Source organism: Mercenaria mercenaria, chromosome 2 (assembly GCF_021730395.1).
Source record: "Mercenaria mercenaria strain notata chromosome 2, MADL_Memer_1, whole genome shotgun sequence".
Lineage (NCBI taxonomy): Eukaryota > Metazoa > Mollusca > Bivalvia > Venerida > Veneridae > Mercenaria > Mercenaria mercenaria.
In genome coordinates this window covers 55922279-55941701 of record NC_069362.1, presented here as the reverse complement: position 1 = coordinate 55941701, position 19423 = coordinate 55922279, and the positions used below count along the sequence as shown (strand labels likewise).

General features: G+C 38.2%; 1 protein-coding gene across 2 annotated transcripts in view; it reads right to left on the bottom strand.

The window, feature by feature from the left end:
* The window catches only part of LOC123562207 (wings apart-like protein homolog), a 143704-nt gene that overhangs the window by 41265 nt on the left and 83016 nt on the right, over positions 1 to 19423 (bottom strand). For both annotated transcript variants that reach the window (XM_053536650.1, XM_053536651.1), the window contains exons 12-13: positions 12806 to 12882; positions 6093 to 6244 (exon numbers count right to left, since the gene is read on the bottom strand). In XM_053536650.1, the coding sequence (XP_053392625.1) occupies positions 6093 to 6244; positions 12806 to 12882 (229 nt within the window). The remainder of the gene's footprint in view (positions 1 to 6092; positions 6245 to 12805; positions 12883 to 19423) is intronic.

Here is a 19423-nt window from a genome sequence, read left to right as displayed (position 1 = left end):
AAGGATGGACGGAAGGACAGACGGAAGGACGGAAAGACGGACGGACGGACAAGGGCAAATCTATATGCCCCCCACAAAAGTGGGGGCATAACAAGAAAGTAGGTCAGTAGGTCAAGGTCACAGTCAAGTGACATCATATATCTTGGGGTCATCAGGTAATTATAATTAAAGTCTTATAGGATCAGATGATTTTTTAAGTATTTTTCCTATATAACTCACATGGGGTTTGCGCATAACACTCTGACTCACTGAGGTTAACATTCATGCCAAATATAAACTAGAAATTGCTTTTGTAAAAAAGAGCATGTCTCCCCCAATGCAAAGTTCTATAGGCAAGAAGTCAATAGGGGTCAGGAGCGAAGTCAGAGACACTGATGGTTGGCTGCAATAAAGATCATCTACTTGGCATGTCCAGTCATCCCGCTAAGTTTCAACACTCTTGGCCTAGTGGTTTTCAAGTCACTGTTCAGGCTCCTGTGACCTTGACCTTTGATGAAGTGGCCCCAAAATAAATAAGGGTCATCTACTCTGCATGTCCAATCATCCTATTAAGCTTCAACATTCTAGGTCAAGTGGTTCTCAAGTTATTATCCAGAAATGATTTTACATGACCAGGCCCCTGTGACCTTGACCTTTAATAGACTGACCCCAAAATCAACATTCTGGGTCAAGTGGTTCTCAAGTTATTGATCAGAAATTGTTTTCCATGTTTAGGCTCCTGTGACCTTTACCTTTAACAGAGTGACCCCAAAATTGATAGGGGTCATCTACTCTGCATGTTCAATCATCTTATGGAGTTTCAACATTCTGGATCAAGAGGTTCTCAAGTTATTGATCGGAAATTGTTATCAATGTTCAGACCCCTGTGACATTGACCTTTAACAGAGTGACCCCAAAAACAATAGGGGTCATTTACTATGCATGAACAATCATCCTATGAGGTTTCAACGTTCTGGGTCGAGAGGTTCTAAAGATATTGATCGGAAATGGTTTTCGATGTTCAGGCCCCTGTGACCTTGATCTTTAACAGATTGACCCCTATAGATTTTAGATTATAGATCTACTCTGCATGACCAATCATCCTATGAAGTTTCAACATTCTGGGTCAAGTTGTTCTCAAGTTACTGACCAGAAATGGTTTTCAATGTTCAGGCTTTCAACATTCTGGGTCAAGTGGTACTTAAGTTATTGATTGGAAATGGTTTTCAATGTTCAGGCCCCTGTGACCTTGACCTTTGACAGAGTGACCCCAAAAACAATAGGGGTCAGCTACTCTACATGACCAATCATCCTTTTAAGTTTCAACATTCTGGGTCAAGTGGTTCTCTAGTTATTGATTGGAAATGTTTTCCATGTTCAGGCCCCTGTGACCTTGACCTTTGACGGAGTGACCCCCAAAAAATAGGGATCATCTACTCTACATGACCAATCATCCTCTGATGTTTCAACATTCTGGATCAAGTGGTTCTCTAGTTATTGATCAGAAATGGTATTCAATGTTCAGGCCCCTGTGACCTTGACCTTTGACGGAGTGACCCCAAAAACAGCAGCCCTACAACCCTATGAAGTTTGAAGGTTCTAGATCAGAGACGGACGGACGGACAGGGCAAAAACATCCTCATACAACCTGTTCCTGAAAGTAATTAACAAAGATGTACATGCAAGAATCAGCTAATCTCCTATCCTCATACAATCTGTACCTGAATGTAATTAACAAAGAGGTGCATGCAAGAGTCAGCTAATCTCCTATCATCATACAATCTGTACCTGAATGTAATTAACAAAGAGGTGCATGCAAGAGTCAGCTAATCCTCATAAAACATGTACCTGAAAGTTATTAACAAAGAGGTACATGCAAGAATCAGTAAATCTCCTAACCTCATACAATCTGTACCTGAGAGTAGATAAAACAAGCGGGCCAAGATGGCCCTAGGTTGCTCACCTGAAAAACACACCATAAAAGTGTAAATATGTTCGACCTAGTGATTTCCTGGAAACAAATATTCTGGCCAATTATAATTAAAGTTGGCCTAAAATGTGGTCTCTTAAATGTAAACAAGTATTTTCCAAGATATGACTTAGTGACCTAGTTTTTGACCCCAGATGACCCATATTGACCTAGATTAGACCTTAGAAGGCAATCATTCTGACATAATTTTATGGAGATCAATTGAAAAATACAGCCTCTATTGCATGCACAAGATATTTCTTTGATTTGATCTAGTGACCTAGTTTTTAACCCCAGATGACCCATATTCGAACTTGGCCTAGATTTTATCAAGGCAATCGTTCTGACCATATTTCATGAAAATCAATTTAAAAACACAAGGTTCTTCTTTGATTTGATCTAGTGACCTAGTTTTTTGATGCCAGATGACCCATTTTCGAACTTGGTTTAGATTTCATCAAGGTTATCATTCTGACAAAATTTCATGAAGATTAGTTGAAAAATACAGCCTCTATTGCATATACATGGTTTTCCTTTGGTCTGACCTAGTGACCTAGTTTTTGACCCCAGTAGACCAAAGTTCATGAAGTAGATAAAGAGGGCCCTGAAGGCCCTATACCGCTCACTGGACCTATAGACACAAACATTTTTACAAAGTTTTATGAAGATCAAGTAGATTAAAATTCTGACCAAGTTTCATTAAGATATGTTCATAAATGTGGCCTCTAGATTGTGAACTTGGCCTAAAGATCATAAAGATTAACATTCTGACCAAGTTTCATGAAGATACAGTTATAAATGTGGCCTCTAGATTGTTAATAAGCTTTATCGTGGATTTGACCTGGTTACCTAGTTTTTGACCCCACATGACCCAGATTCTAACTTTACCTTAAGATCATTAAGATTAACATTCTGACAAAGATTCATTAAGATATGGTCGTAAGTGTATTGTCTTATAAGTGTTAACTAGTGTTTCTTTTGACCTAGTTTTTAACCCCACATGACCCAGATTCCACCTTGAAATAAAGACCATCAAGATTAACATTCTGACCAAGTGTCATGAAGATACAGTCATAAATGTGACCACAAGAGCTTGTAGAACACAAAATGCCCCCCTTGATACATTCAGTAATTGCATAAGGAACAGAAATTATTTTGTCCCTGTACACAACAGTTCTACTATTTTGGGTAAACAACCTTGACCTTTGACCTACTGACCTCAAAATCAATAAGGGTCATTTCGTTGTCATGATCAACCTGCCTATTAAATTTCTTGATCCAAGGCCCAAGCGTTCTCAAGTTATCATCCCGAGACAGATTAACTGTTCTGGGGTAATGTGACCTTTACCTTTGACCTACTGACCTCAAAATCAAAATCAAGGGGTCATCTTCTGGGTCAAGTGGTACTTAAGTTATTGATTGGAAATTGATTGATCAACCTCCCTATCAAGTTTAGTGATCCAAGGAAACTGTTTAGCTGTTCCGGATCACTGTGACATTGACCTTTGACCTGATCTTAGAATCAATAGGGGTCATCTGCTGGTCATGATTAACCTCCCTCACAACTTTTCATAATCCTAGGCCCAAGCATTCTTTAGTTATCATCCGAAACAGATTGGTCTACATACCAACTGACTGACCGACTGAACGACATCTGCAAAGAAACAAGAGAGCCAAGATGGCCCTAGGTCGCTCACCTGAGAAACACACCATAACACACAACAGTGTAAACATGTTTGACCTAGTGATTTCATGAAAAAAATATTCTGACCAATTATCATTAAAATTGGAGCAAAAATCTTGGGTATATTAAGTATTTTCTTTGATTTGACCTAGTGACCTAGTTTTTGACCCCAGATGACCCATATTCAAACTTGACCTAGATTTCATCAAGGCTATCATTCTGACCAAATTTCATGAAGATCAATTGAAAACTACAGCCTCTATCGCATGCACAAGGTTTTTCTTTGATTTGACCTAGTGACCTACTTTTTGACCCTAGATGACCCATATTCAAATTTGACCTAGATTTTAGCAAGGCAAATCATTCCGACTTAATTTCAGGAAGATCAATTGGAAAATATAGCCTCTATTGCATACACAATGTTTTTCTTTGATTTGACCTAGTGACCTAATTTTTGACCCAAAATGATCCATTTTCAAACTCGGCCTAAATTTCATTAAGATAATCATTTTGACTTAATTTCAGGAAGATCAATTGAAAAATACAGCCTCTATCGCATATACAAGCTTTTCTTTTGATTTGACCTAGTGACCTACTTTTTGATCCGAGATGACCCATATTCCAATTTGACCTAGATTTAATCCAGGCAATCATTCTGACCAAAATTCATGAAGATTAATTGAAAAATACAGCCTCTATCGTATACACAAGGTTTTTCCTTGATCTGACCTAGTGACCTAGTTTTTGACCCGAGATGACCCATTTTCGAACTCGACCTAGATTTCATCAAGGTTATCATTCTGACCAAAATTCATGAAGATCAATTGAAAAATACCGCCTCTATCACATACACAATGTTTTTCTTTGATTTGGCCTGGTGACCTAGTTTTTGACCCGAGATGACCCATTTTCGAACTCGGCCTAGATTTCATCAAGGCAATCATTCTGACCAATATTCATGAAGATCAATTGAAAAATACAGCCTCTAGTGCATACACAAGGTTTTTCTTTGATTTGACCTTGTGACCTAGTTTTTCCGAGATGACCCATTTTCGAACTCGGCCTAGATTTCATCAAGGTTATCATTCTGACCAATATTCATGAAGAATAATTGAAAAATACAGCCTCTATTGCATACACAAGGTTTTTCTTTGATTTGACCTAGTGACCTAGTTTTTGACCCGAGATGACCCATTTACCAACTCGGCTTAGATTTCATCAAGGTTATCATTCTGACCAATATTCATGAAGATTAATTGAAAAATACCGCCTCTATCGCATACACAAGGTTTTTCTTTGATTTGACCTAGTGACCTAGCTTTTGACCCGAGATGACCCATTTTCGAACTCGGCCTAGATTTCATCAAGGCAATCATTCTGACCAATATTCATGAAGATCAATTGAAAAATACAGCCTCTAACGCATACACAAGGTTTTTCTTTGATTTGACCTAGTGACCTAGTTTTTGACCTCAGATGACCCATTTTCGAACTCGGCCTAGATTTCATCAAGGTTATCAGTCTGACCAATATTCATGAAGATTAATTGAAAAATACAGCCTCTATCGCATACACAAGGTTTTTCTTTGATTTGACCTAGTGAACTAGTTTTTGACCCCAGATGACCCATTTTCGAACTCGGCCTAGATTTCATCAAGGTTATCATTCTGACCAATTTTCATGAAGATCAGTTGAAAAATACGGCCTCTATCGCATACACAAGCTAAATGTTGACGGACAGACAGACGACAGACAGACGCCGGACATCGAGTGATCTCACCTGAGCATTGCTCAGGTGAGCTAAAAACACAGCCTCTATCGCATAAACAAGATTTTTCTTTGATTTGACCTAGTGACCTAATTTTTGACCCCAGATGACCCATTTTCGAACTCGGCCTAGATTTCATCAATATAATCATTCTGACCAAAATTCATGAAGATCAATTGAAAAATACAGCCTCTATCGCATACACAAGGTTTTTCTTTGATTTGACCTAGTGACCTAGTTTTTGACCCCATATGACCCATTTTCGAACTCGGCCTAGATTTTATCAAGGTTATCATTCTGACCAAATTACATGAAAATCAGTTGACGGAGTGACCCCCAAAAAATAGGGATCATCTACTCTACATGACCAATCATCCTATGAAGTTTCAACATTGTGGGTCAAGTGGTTCTCTAGTTATTGATCGGAAATGGTTTTCAATGTTCAGGCTTCAATGTTTCAATGTTGACGGAGTGACCCCAAAAACAATAGGGGTCGTTTACTCCAGCATCCCTACAACCCTATGAAGTTTGAAGTTCTAGGTCAAATGGTTCTCCAGATATTGCTCGGAAATGAAGTGTGACGTACGGACGGACGGACGGACAGGGCAAAAACAATATGTCTCCCCCAGAGGGGGAAGACATAATAAGAATCTAGAGCAATCAAGTGTTTGGGAAGTATTACATTAGCATACCATTATCATGTGTTAGATTGAGCAGCACCCGTAGTATTGCAAGTATACAACTATATACAACCCAGCCAAATGATTCTTTATCCACCTTTCCAGTAGACACATTCTCCTTGAGAGGATATATTGATAAACAGCACTGACATGTCCGCAATGCTCTGAAATAAAAACACATTTCTTGAAATCTATAGTTTAACCTCAATATACATACTAAAATACTTGCCACGTAAGGTTTAGAAATGGTAACATACTTGATGATTTCTTGTTAAGCATCCATTTAGACACCCAAATACTGTGAAATCATTTAAATTCGCTGGCATGAAATTTCGTGCAAATGTGAAAAAGGACTGTTTCGCACAGGCTTTAATTCGCGCGTTTCAAGTTTAGAAATGAAAAAATAAGATTAAAAATTAATAACAGCACGGTCTTTAATTCGCGCATCGGTCCTAGCGCGAAATACGTGAAAAATCGTCCTAAGCGAATAAATATGATTTCACAGTATGAACTTTTATTACAATTTACCATTCAAAATTTAAGATACTTGTGAATAAAAAAGACTGGTCATTAGAAAGAACAAAAGTGGTCTTTGTTCACAGGTGGTCTTTGTCTGGAGGGTTCACATATGAAATATGCATGTATATTCATGCTTCAAGACATGCTGCATTCAGTAATTGCACAAGGAACAGAAATTATTTGGTCACTGAACACAGAAGCTCTACTTTTCTAGGCCAGTGTGACCTTGACTTTTGACCTACTGACCTCAAAATCCATTCTGGTCACCTGCTGATCATAATCAACCTCCCTATTATTTATCTTATTTATTTTGTTGGGTTTAACGTCGCACCAGCACAATTATAGGTCATATGGTGACATTCCAGCTTTGATGGTGGAGGAAGACCACTGGTGCCCCTCCTTGAATTATTTCATCACGAGCGGGCACCTGGGTAGAACCACGAACCTTCCTTAAGCCAGCTGGATAGCTTCCTCACATGAAGAATTCAAAGCCCTGAGTGAGGCTCCAACCAACATCCAGAAGGGGCATGTGATCTGAAGTCACTGACCTTAACAACTGGGCCCTGGAGGTCCCCAACCTCCCTATTAAGTTTCCCGATTCTAAGCCCAAGGGTTCTCTAGTTATTGTAATGAAATGGTTTAACTGTTCTGAATCACTTTGACCATGACATTTAACCTACTGACCTCATAATTAATAGGGATGACCTACTGATGCTCCCTATCAAGTATTATGATCCTAGGCCCAAGCATTCTCAAGTTATTATCTGGAAACGGTTTAACATTTCCAGGTCACTGAGACCTTGACCTTTGACCTACTGACCGCAAAATCATTAGGGGTCATCTGCTGGTCATGACCAACCTCCCTATCATCTTTCATGATCCTAGGCTAAAGCGTTCTTGAGTTATCACCCGGAAACAATTTAACTTGTCACTGTGACCTTGACCTTTGACCTACTGGCTTCATAAGGGGTCTTCAATAGGGGTCATCTGCTGGTCATGACCAACCTCCCTATCAATTTTCATGACCCTAGGCCTAAGCGTTCTTGAGTTATCATCCGGAAACTGTTTAACTGTTCCAGGTAACTGTGACCTTGACCTTTGACTGACTGACCTCTAAATCAATAGGGATCATCTGCTGGTCATGACCATCCTAGGTGGCGACCAGGTATGGGTACACAATTTCACATTTTTATAATAAATGCTATTATGCAGACAAGGTCAAAATAGCTAATTCTGGCCCTTTCAGGGGCCATAACTCTGGAATCCATAATAGAATCTGGCCAGTTCAACAAAGGAACCGAGATTATATGGTGATACAAGTTGTGTGCAAGTTTGGTAAAAATCAAATTATAAACTAGAAGATGCTTTTGTAAACAAGAGGGCCATGAAGGCCCTGTATCGCTCACCTGACCTATTGACCTAAAGATCATCAAGGTAGTTTCATTAAGATATGGTCACAAATGTGGCCTCTAAAGTGTTAACCAACTTTTCCTTTGTTTTGACCTGATGACCTAGTGTTTGACCCCATATGACTCAGATTCGAACTTGACCTAAAGATCATCAAGATTAACATTCTGACAACTGTAAGTGTACTTATATTAGCGCAGCTAAATTTTAGCGCAAACACCTTAAATTGAGTAGTTTTGACTTATTAGCGCATACTTGTATTAGCGCAGTATCAGCAGTGCTAAAATAACCAACTGGCGGTATCTGAAATACCAATATAAATATCTTTTATTGCATGCACACAAATAAACATGCATATCATTTAGATCAGCGTAAATCTGAATTTTTATAACAAATAGATCTTTTAGATTAATTGCAAAATGTAAGATAATAATTACGTGTTTTAGACTACTAAAAAATGTGGTTGTTTTTATAACAACTGTATATTAAAGTCTCTTGCAGATCTGTACAGATTGACTTTGTGGTGCAGTGTTAATATAAATCTTATATGTATGTATTATATGAATGTACACAAAGATGAGACTTAAATAAAATGTTGAACTCTGTATACCGTAAAAACTCGAATATTAACGCAGTTTTTAAGATTTTTTTCATTTTCTCAAAGGGGTGCGTAATATATACCAAGGTAGAGCTTCAAACATTTTTTCCCAGCTTGAAAACCCGAAAATATCGGCGAAATTCGGACAATTTTGTCAACTGTCATGTGTTTACATTTTGGGCCGTGCTTTTTTAACCTCCTCTTGAAGAGCGTTTTATTGTTTGGGTCTAAAAACACGTACGGAACAGAACCTCTGATGATATATGGTAAAGTTGATTTTATTTGTGAGTTTAAATTGTTTGTATTTGTAAATTTAATTAATAAGTATCGTACATATCCAGAGCACCGAATAAAGTGTCAGTTTAATAATTAGGCAAAATACAAAATTTTGCGGTTCCAGGTTGTATGTGTTCGATCATTAAAATCATTATCTTTCAAGGATGCTCAAATAAATTGCAATTAAAACAGATTGTTTGTTACTTCTTTATTTCCAGCAAATTATTACCGATCAATACAGCGGCTCGTACATTGTTAAACAAACATGCTAATTAGCCGCGATTTTCTCGTTTGATGTGCCCATAAGTATGAGATGTTTGTTCGCACGTCTGTTAAAGTGTACTTAGATGTTGACAGCTTGAGAAAGTTCTCAAATACTTTAGAAAGAATTTGTCTGTCAGATATTGTCACTGTTGTCTGTGACCGATTATGCAGCAATTGCGATTTTCACGAGAATTCGTTTTTACGCATGCCGCTAATGACCGATTTTGACTTTGTAAACAACATTTTCTGACTGATTTTTCGGTGCGTAATATATTTCAAAGTAAGCATTTTTCCCAAGATTTTGATACAAGATCTGGGGTGCGTAATATACATGCTAGCGTAATATATTAGAGTTTTTACGGTACTATAAATTTGTACATGTTACAGTGCAGAATGGTGATAACTGTTTGTTTTCAAATTCACATTTGGTTTTCAAAGCAGTAAAATGTTGTGGCACCATTTGTAATTAACGCGACCAGACAAACTGGCGATCTATACCAAAGGTGTTATACAATGTACGATGTTTACGGACAATGGCGAAGATCAAAAAATGCAACTTAATTTACAACAAGAGCTCGTCGAACACGAAATGCCCCCCTTGATGCATTCATTAATTGCACAAGGAACAGAAATTATAAACTCACTGTAAACATAAGTTTTACTGTTCTGGTCTAATCTGACCTTGACCTTTAACCTATTAACCTAACAAGAGATCACAGAGTGATCTTGGTTTCTGACCACTGAGCAATTTTTTAATGTTCCAAATTTTAAGACTAGCTCAAGATCAAAATCAAGGTTAAATTTCCTTTCGGTACAAAACACTGTGCATGTGGTCCAAATTTAAAAACTGTGGCTTGAGAAATGTGAAAGTAGATCACTAGATCATTTTGAAGGTCAAAGTTCATTTCGATAGACAGAACTATGCATGTGCTTCAAATTTGGAGGCTGTAGCTTGAGAAATGTGAAAATAGATACTAGGTAAAAATCAATGTCAAATTTCAGTTCAGAACACAAAAATATGCAAGCAGTCCAAATTTGGCTTCAGAAATGTCAAAGTAGGTCAATCTCAAGATCAAAGTTCATTTTGGTATACAAAGCTATGCATATGGTCCAAATTTGAAGGCTGTAGCTTGAGAAATGTGAAAGTAGGTCACAAGGTCAAAATCAAGGTCAAAATTTATTTCAAAAAACAAAACTATGCATGTGGTCCAAATCTGAAGCCTGTACCTTCAAAAAATGTAGAAGTAGGTCACTAGGTCAATAACAAGGTCAAAGTTTGTTTCGGTGCACAAAGCTATGCATGAGGTCCAAATTTGAAGGCTGTAGCTTGAAAAATGTGAAAGTAGGTCACAAGGTCAAAATCAAGGTCAAATTTTATTTCGGAACACACAACTATGCATGTGGTCCAAATTAACTATGCATGTGGTCCAAATTGAAGGCTGTAGTTAAAGAAATGTGAAAGTAGGTCACTAGGTCAAGATCAAGGTCAAGTCACGTCAATGTTCATCTTGCCACTTAAAACAATACATGTGATCCAAATTTTAATGATGTAGCTTGTAGACATGAAGATTCTAAGTTTTTCCCATGTGACCCCCCCCCCCCCCCCCTCCCCTCCCCCAGAGGTGGGGCCATATTTGACCCTAGACGGATAATTTTAACAAACTTGGTAGAGAACCACTACATGATACTATATTACAAATATCAATGCCCTAGTCTTTGTGGTTTGGACAAGAAGATTTTCAAAGTTTTTCCCTATATAAGTCTATGTAAACCATGTGACCCCCAGGGCAGGGCCATATTTAACCCTAGGGGAATAATTTGGACAAAATTAGAAGAGGACCATTAGATGATGTCATATACAAAATATCAAAGTCCTAGGACCTGTGGTTTTGGACAAGAGGTTTTTCAAAGTTTTTTTCCTATATAAGTCTATATACACAGTGTGACTCCTGGGCCAGGGTGGGGCCATATTTGACCCCGGGGAAATAATCTGAACAATCTTGGTAGAGGACCACTAGATTTTGCTACATACCAAATATCAAAGCCCTAGGCCCTGTTGTTTTGGACAAGAAAATCAGAAACCTTTTAACTGTTCCTGGCAAATGTGACCTTGACCCTTGACCTAATGACCTCAAAATCAATTGGGGTCATCTACTGGTCATGAATCAACCTCACTATCAATTTTCTTGATAATAGGCCTAAGCGTTCTTGAGTTACTGCCTAGAAACCATTTTATTGTTCCTGGTCACTGTGACCTTGACCTTTGATACACTGACCTCAAAATCAATAGGGGTCATCTGCTGGTCATGACCAAGCTCCCTATCAATATTCATGATCCTAGGCCCAAGCATTCTTGAGTTATCATCCAGAAACAGTTTTACTGTTCAGGGTCATTGTGACCTTGACCTTTGACATACTGACCTCAAAATTAATAGGGGTCATCTACTGGTGATGAACAACCTCCCTATCAACTTTCATGATCTTAGGCCCAAGCATTCTTGAGTTATCATCTGGAAACCGTTTTACTAATCAGGGTTACTGTGACCTTGACCTTTGACATACTGATCTCAAAATCAATAGGGGTCATCTGCTGGTGATGACCAACCTCCCTGTCAACTTTCATGATTCTAGGGCCAAGCGTTCTTGAGTGATCATCTGGAAACGGATTGGTCTACATAAAGACCGACCGACTGACGGACATACAGACCGACTGACATCTGCAAAACAATATACCCCTCCTTCTTCGAAGGGGGGCATAAAAATAGATGACTTTTGCACTAATGTTCGAACAGGTTTAAATATCTTATTCAAAACTTTCTGCAGAATATTAGTTAGGAATGCAGTTATTGTCATATTTACACAATAAATATGTATTTCGCTCTGTTCTGTTGCATTGTAATTACAGTATTTTCAATACGATAAATGTTCCTTTTTAATTAGGAAAGCCTTTCTTTTCAGTCTAATATTAGCGCTAGACATGTATTAGCGCACGCCCGATCCCGCTAATAGCGCGAAAATTAGTACTCCACTAATATTAATACACTTACAATAAATTTTATGAAGATACAGTCATAAATGTGGCCTCTAGAGTGTTAACAAGCTTTTCCTCTGATTTTGACCCAGTGACCTAATTTTTGACCCCACATGACACATGACAAGAAATTGTGGACGGACAGACTATGGATGATCACAAAAGCTCACCCTGTCACTATGTGATAGGTGAGCTAAAAAATCATGTCTCACAATTCAGCACTAAAATTTTAGTCTTTTTAAATTATTAGGACAAAAAAGGTCTATATTCTCTCTCTGAAAGTTACCTGGATTTCGAGTATACAGCGATTTTATAGAGATAGTGGGCATCAAGGGATATAATTGAATTCAGAACAGATACTGCTGACTTTCACATACATAAGATCTGTGAGGATACAAGTTAGCTTCATAAATTATTATAAGAACTAGAGAGAATTTATACATACCTATCAATCCAAAATATATCAAAACAATTATGGCAAAGCATAAGCAATACAAACAAGTCCAATAACCCAAATAAGATTAGCTTTGATGCTGCTTTGTATACACACCTACACACACCGATTGTACTACAAATTTGTACTGGTTCAAATGTCAGTAAATTAGGATTTATCATCTTCAATAAACTTACCTGCTTAATGATGGTATTAAACAAGAGCCTTTATATGATATCAAATAATTCTGGTTATCACCATTCAAATATGTTACCTGAAAAAAACAAAAAACAAGAGGGCTATGATGGCCCTATATCGCTCACCTGTTATCAGTGCACTTGAGGACAAGAAGGTCCTCAGTAAAATATCAAAGTCCAAAGGACAGGAACAACAAAGGGAAGAAATTTAACCAAAACGAAAAAAAATTCTTACAAGATATATGTCAAAATATACCTAAAAATTGGAGGTACCATCCATGTTGTATCACAGAAAAGTGGTCTTGGTTTTTCCCTACGGCCAATAATAAAAAAGTTACAAAAAACTAGAAAATGCTTTTGTAAAAAAGAGCATGTCTCCCCCAATGCAAAGTCCTATAGGCAAGAAGTCAATAGGGGTCAGGAGCGAAAGTCAAAGAGACACTGATGGTTGGCTGCAATAGGGATTATCTACTTGGCATGTCCAGTCATCCCGCTAAATTTCAACACTCTTGGCCTAGTGGTTCTCAAGTCACTGTTCAGGCTCCTGTGACCTTGACCTTTGATCAAGTGACCTCAAAATAAATAGGGGTCATCTACTCTGCATGTCCAATCATCCTATTAAGTTTCAACATTCTAGGTCAAGTGGTTCTCAAGTTATTTCCAAAACATGATTTTACATGAACAGGCCACTGTGACCTTGACCTTTAATAGACTGACCCCAAAATCAATAGGGGTCATCTACTCTGCATGTTCAATCATCCTATGAAGTTTCAACATTCTGGGTCAAGTGGTTCTCAAGTTATTGATCGGAACTGGTTATCAATGTTCAGGCCCCTGTGACCTTGACCTTTAACGGAGTGACCCCAAAAACAATAGGGGTCATTTACTCTGCATGAACAATCATCCTATGAAGCTTCAACATTCTGGGTCGAGAGGTTTTCAAGTTACTGATTGGAAATGGTTTTCCATGTTCACGCCTCTGTGGCCTTGACCTTTAACAGAGTGACCCCAAAATCGTTCGGGGTCATCTACTCTGCATGACCAATCATCCTATGAAGTTTCATCATTCTGGGTCAAGTCGTTCTCAAGTTACTGACCGGAAATGGTTTTCAATGTTCAGGCCCCTGTGACCTTGACCTTTCAAAGAGTGACCCCATCATCGTTAGGGATCATCTACTCTGCATGACCAATCGTCCTATTAAGTTTCAACATTCTGGGTCAAGTGGTTCTCAAGTTACTGACCGGAAATGGTTTTCAATGGTCAGGCCCCTGTGACCTTGACCTTTAATGGAGTGACCCCAAAATCGATAGGGGTCACCTACTTTGCATGTACAATCATCCTATGAAGTTTCAACATTCTGGGTCAAGTGGTTCTCTAGTTATTGATCGGAAATGGTTTTCCATGTTCAGGCCCCTGTGACCTTGACCTTTGATGGAGAGACCCCAAAATCAATAGGGGTCATCTACTCTTTATGACCAATCATCCTATGAAGTTTCAACATTCTGGGTCAAGTGGTTCTCTAGCTATTGATCGGAAATGGTTTTCAATGATTAGGCCCCTGTGACCTTGACCTTTGACGGAGTGACCCCAAAATCAATAGGGGTCATCTACTCTTCATGGCCAATCATCCTATGAAGTTTCAACATTCTGGGTCAAGTGGTTCTCTAGTTATTGATCGGAAATGGTTTTCAATGATTAGGCCCCTGTGACCTTGACCTTCGACGGAGTGACCCCAAAAACAATAGGGGTCGTCTACTCCAGCAGCCCTAGAACCCTATGAAGTTTGAAGGTTCTAGGTCAAATGGTTCTCCAGTTATTGCTCGGAAATGAAGTGTGACGTACGGACGGACGGACAGGGCAAAAACAATATGTCTCCTGGGGGGAGACATAATAAGCTATTTATAGTAACGCAAATGTGAAGTAATTAAAAAAAAAAAATATTATAAGTGAACAAAAGAAGGATTTGCCAAATAAATCTGTTAACATAAATGAAATTTCAGATCAGTATCTTCATTAGTTACGGAGATATACCCATTTTAATTTGAAATAAAGGGAGGTAATTTGACATAAGTATATAGTTATCTACCCTGATTGTCTCAGTCCAACTAATAACAATAATGAAATTTCAAATAAGTCCTGTAAGTACTTACTGATATAAATCCATATATATTACAATCAGGGGAGGTAATTAGATATAAAATAACTCTGGAACCTATGATGGGACCTGATTTGTCATGGAATCCAAGATTTATTGTTGTTGAAGATATTTTGGAAATTTGTATCAAAAACACCCATAAATGAAGTCTCTATATGGCTGCAAAAGCCAAAATAGCCAATTATGGACCTTTAAGGGGCCATAACTCTGGAACCCATGATGGAATCTGGCCAGTTCAAGAAAAGAACCAAGATCTTGTGGTGATAGAAGTTGTGTGCAAGTCTGGTTAAAATCAAATCATAAATGAAGCTGCTATTGTGCAAACAAGGTCAAAATAGCCAATTTTGGCCCTTTCAGGGGCCATAACTCTGGAACCCATTAAGGGATCAGAACGGTTCAAGAAAGGAACTGAGATCTTATGGTGACACAAGTTTTGTGCAAGTTTGATTAAATTTAAATCATAAATGAAGCTGCTATTGTGCAAACAAGGTCAAAATAGCTAATTCCGGCCCTATCAGGGGCCATAACTCTGGAACCCATTAAGGGATCTGGCCGGTTCAAGAAAGGAACCAAGATGTTATGGTGACACAAGTTTTTTGCAAGTTTGGTTAAAATCAAATCATAAATGAAGCTGCTATTGTGCAGACAAGCTAAAAATAGCTAATTTTGACCCCTTCAGGGGACATAACTCTGGAACCCATAAAGAAATCTTGCCAGTTCCAGAAAGGAACCAAGATCTTATGGTGATACAAGTTGTGTGCAAGTTTGGTAAAAATCAAATCATAAATAAAACTGCTATTGTGCAGACAAGGTCAAAATAGCTAATTTTGGCCCTTTCAGGGGCCATAACTCTGGAACCCATAATGGGATCTGGCCATTTCAAGAAAGGAACCGAGATCTTATGGTGATACAAGTTGTGTGCAAGTTTGGTTAAAATAAAATCATAAATGAAACCACTATCGTGCAGACAAAAAATTGTTGGCGGACGGACACACGCACGGAGGGACGACGGACGAAGGGTGATCACAAAAGCTCACCTTGTCACTATGTGACAGGTGAGCTAACAAAAACAAAAACAAGAGCTGTTGGAGAACAGCAATGCTCGACTATTCAACAGCCTTGTCAGTTGAATGAAAGTAAAAGTTCAAAATAGGGATTTTTTTTCTCTAAAATTGCAAAAAAGGGTTATGAAACCAGTAAAATGCATATCAGTTCAAGACATTGGACAATTGTGTGAAGTTTCAATCCATTCCCATTAGTGTGTACTGAGATACAAGCTTACATACAAGAACTTAACCAAAAATGGGACATAATTTGGTAACAAAAGGGCCATGAAGGCGCTGTATTGCTCACCTTACCTACTGACCTAAAGATCATCAAGATTAACATACTGACCAAGTTTCATTAAGATATGGTCATAAATGTGGCCTCTAAAGTGTTAACTAGCTATTCCTTCGATCTGACCCAGTGACCTACTTTCTGACCCAACACAACCCGATTCGAACTTGACCTAAAGATCATCAAGTTTAACATTCTAAGTTTCATGAAGATACAGTCATAAATGTGGCCTCTAGATTGTTAATAGCTCTTACTTTGATTTGCCCTAGTGACCTAGTTTTTGACCCTACCTGATCCAGATTCAAACTTGACCTAAAGATCATCAAGATTAACATTCTGACCAAGTTTCATTAAGATATGGTCATAAATGTTGCCTCTAAAGTGTTAACTAGCTTTTTCTTTGATTTGACCCAGTGACCTAATTTTTGATCTGACATGACTAAGATTCAAACTTGACATAAAGATCATCAAGTTTAACATTCTGACTAAGTTTCATGAAAATACAGTCATAAATGCAGCCTCTACAGTGTTAACAAGCTTTTCCTTTGATTTGACCTGGTGACCTGGTTTTTGACCCCAGATGACCCAATATCAAACTTGTCCAAGGTTTTATTGAGGATAACACTCTGATCAAGTTTCATTAAGATTGGGTCAAAATTGTGACCTCTAGAGTGTTAACAAGCTTTTCCTTCGATTTGACCTGATGACCTAGTTTTTTTACCCCAGATGACCCAAAATTGCACTCATCCAAGATTTTATTGAGTGTAACATTCTGACCAAGTTTCATTAAGAATTGGCCAAAATTGTGACCTCTAGAGTGTTAACAAGCTTTTCCTTTGATCTGACCTGGTGTCCTAGTTATTTGACCCCAGATGACCCAATATTGCACTCATCCAAGATTTTATTGAGTGTAACATTCTGACCAAGTTTCATTAAGAATTGGCCAAAATTGTGACCTCTATAGTGTTAACAAGCTTTTCCTTTGATCTGACCTGGTGACCTAGTTTTTGACCCCAGATGACCCAATATCAAACTCAACCAAGATTTTATTGAGGGTAACATTCTGACCAAGTTTCATTAAGATTAGGCAAAAATGTGACCTCTAGAGTGTTAACAAGCTTTTCCTTTGATCTGACCTGGTGACCTAGTTTTTGACCCCAGATGACCCAATATCGAACTCAACCAAGATTTTATTGAGGGTAACATTCTGATCAAGTTTCATTAAGATTAGGCAAAAATGTGACCTCTAGAGTGTTAACAGTCAAATTGTTGACGACGGATAACCTTTGAGCACTTTGTGTTGAGGTGAGCTAAAAATGCAAAGTAGAGTTATGTAACCTGTGCATTACATGTAAGATCATGACAGTGAACATTGGGTGTGAAGTTTCAATCCATTCCCATTAGTGGGTACTGACATAACCAGCTTACATACAACAAGAGGGTCATAATGACCCTGGATCGCTCACCTGAGTAATAAGAGCTACATGTTTCAAAGATCAAACGGATGATAAAATATTAAGAAAGTCAGTAGGTCACATTCATGGTCAATGAAATTCAGTTTTACGAATGGTGTGCAAAACTGTACATGCCATCAAAATTTCAGGACTGTATCTTAAAAAGCAAGAAAGTAGGTCAGTAGGTCAAGGTCACAGTCAAGTGATATTATTTGGTGTCATCAGGTAATTATAATTAAACAGTCTTGGAAATAGGATCAAATGATTTTTTAAAGTATTTTTTCCTATATAACTCACATACTAACTAAGTGACCCCAGGGCGGGGCCTCTTTTAACCTCAGGGGCATAATCTGAACAATTTTGGTAGAGGACTACTGGACAATGCATCATGCCAAATATCAAAAGCATAGGTCATATGGTTTCAGACAAGAAGAGTTTTAAAGTTTTTCCCTATATAAGTCTATATAAAACTTAGGACCCCCAGGGCAGGGCCTCTTTTCACCCCAGGGGTACAATTTGAACAGTTTAGGTTGAGGACCATAAGACAATGCTACAAACTAAATATCAAAGGTCTAAGTGTTGTGGTTTCAGACAAGAAGATTTTTAAACTTTTTTTTCATATTAAGTCTATGTAAAACTTGGGACCCCAGCGGCGGGGCCATATTTGACTCTAGGGGGATAATTTGAACAATTTCGATAGAGGACCACTAGATGATGCTACATACCAAATATCAAAGCCCTAGGCCCTGTGGTTTTGTACAAGAAGTTTTCCCTATATAAGTCTATATAAACCATGTGACCCCCCGGGGCGGGACCATATTTGACCCTAGGGGGATAATTTGAACAATTTTGGTAGAGGACCACTAGATGATGCTACACACCAGATATCAAAGACCTAGGCCCTGTGGTTTTGGACAAGAAGATTTTTAAAGTTTTTCCTTTCGGTTGCCATGGCAACCAGAGTTGCATGGAATTCAATTCTTTGAACAGTTTTGAAAGGGGGCCATCCAAGGATCATTCCTGTGAAGTTTGGTGTAATTCTGCCCAGTGGTTTTCAAGAAGAAGATTTTTTTAGACAAGATGGCCCTATACATAGCTCACCAGAGTTGATCTGGCCTACTGACCTAGTTTTTTACCCCACATGACCAAGAGTTGAACTTGACCTAAAGATCATCGAGAAAAACATTCTGACTAAATTTCGTAAAGATTTGTTTACAACTGTGGCCTCTTAGAGTGTTCACAAGCTTTTCCTTTGATTTGACCGCTGACCTAGTTTTTGACTCCATATGACCCAGATTCAAACTTGACCTATAGATTATCAAAACAAACATTCTGACTAATTCCCACGAGTTTCAAACTTAAATTGTGGTCTCTAGAGTGTTGAAAAGAATTTCCTTTGATCTTGCCTAGTGACGTAGTTTTTGACCCCACATGACCCTGATTCACACTTGACCTAGAAATGATAAAGACAAACATTCTGACCCAGTTTCATAAAAATTGAGTCACAAATGTGGCCTCTAAAGTGTTCACAAGCTTTTCTTTTGATTTGACCAGGTGACCTAGTTTCTGACCCCACATGACCCAGTTTCAAACCTGACCTAGAGATCATCAAGACTAACATTCTGACCATGTTTCATAAAGATTGGGTCAGATCTACTGACCTAGTTTTT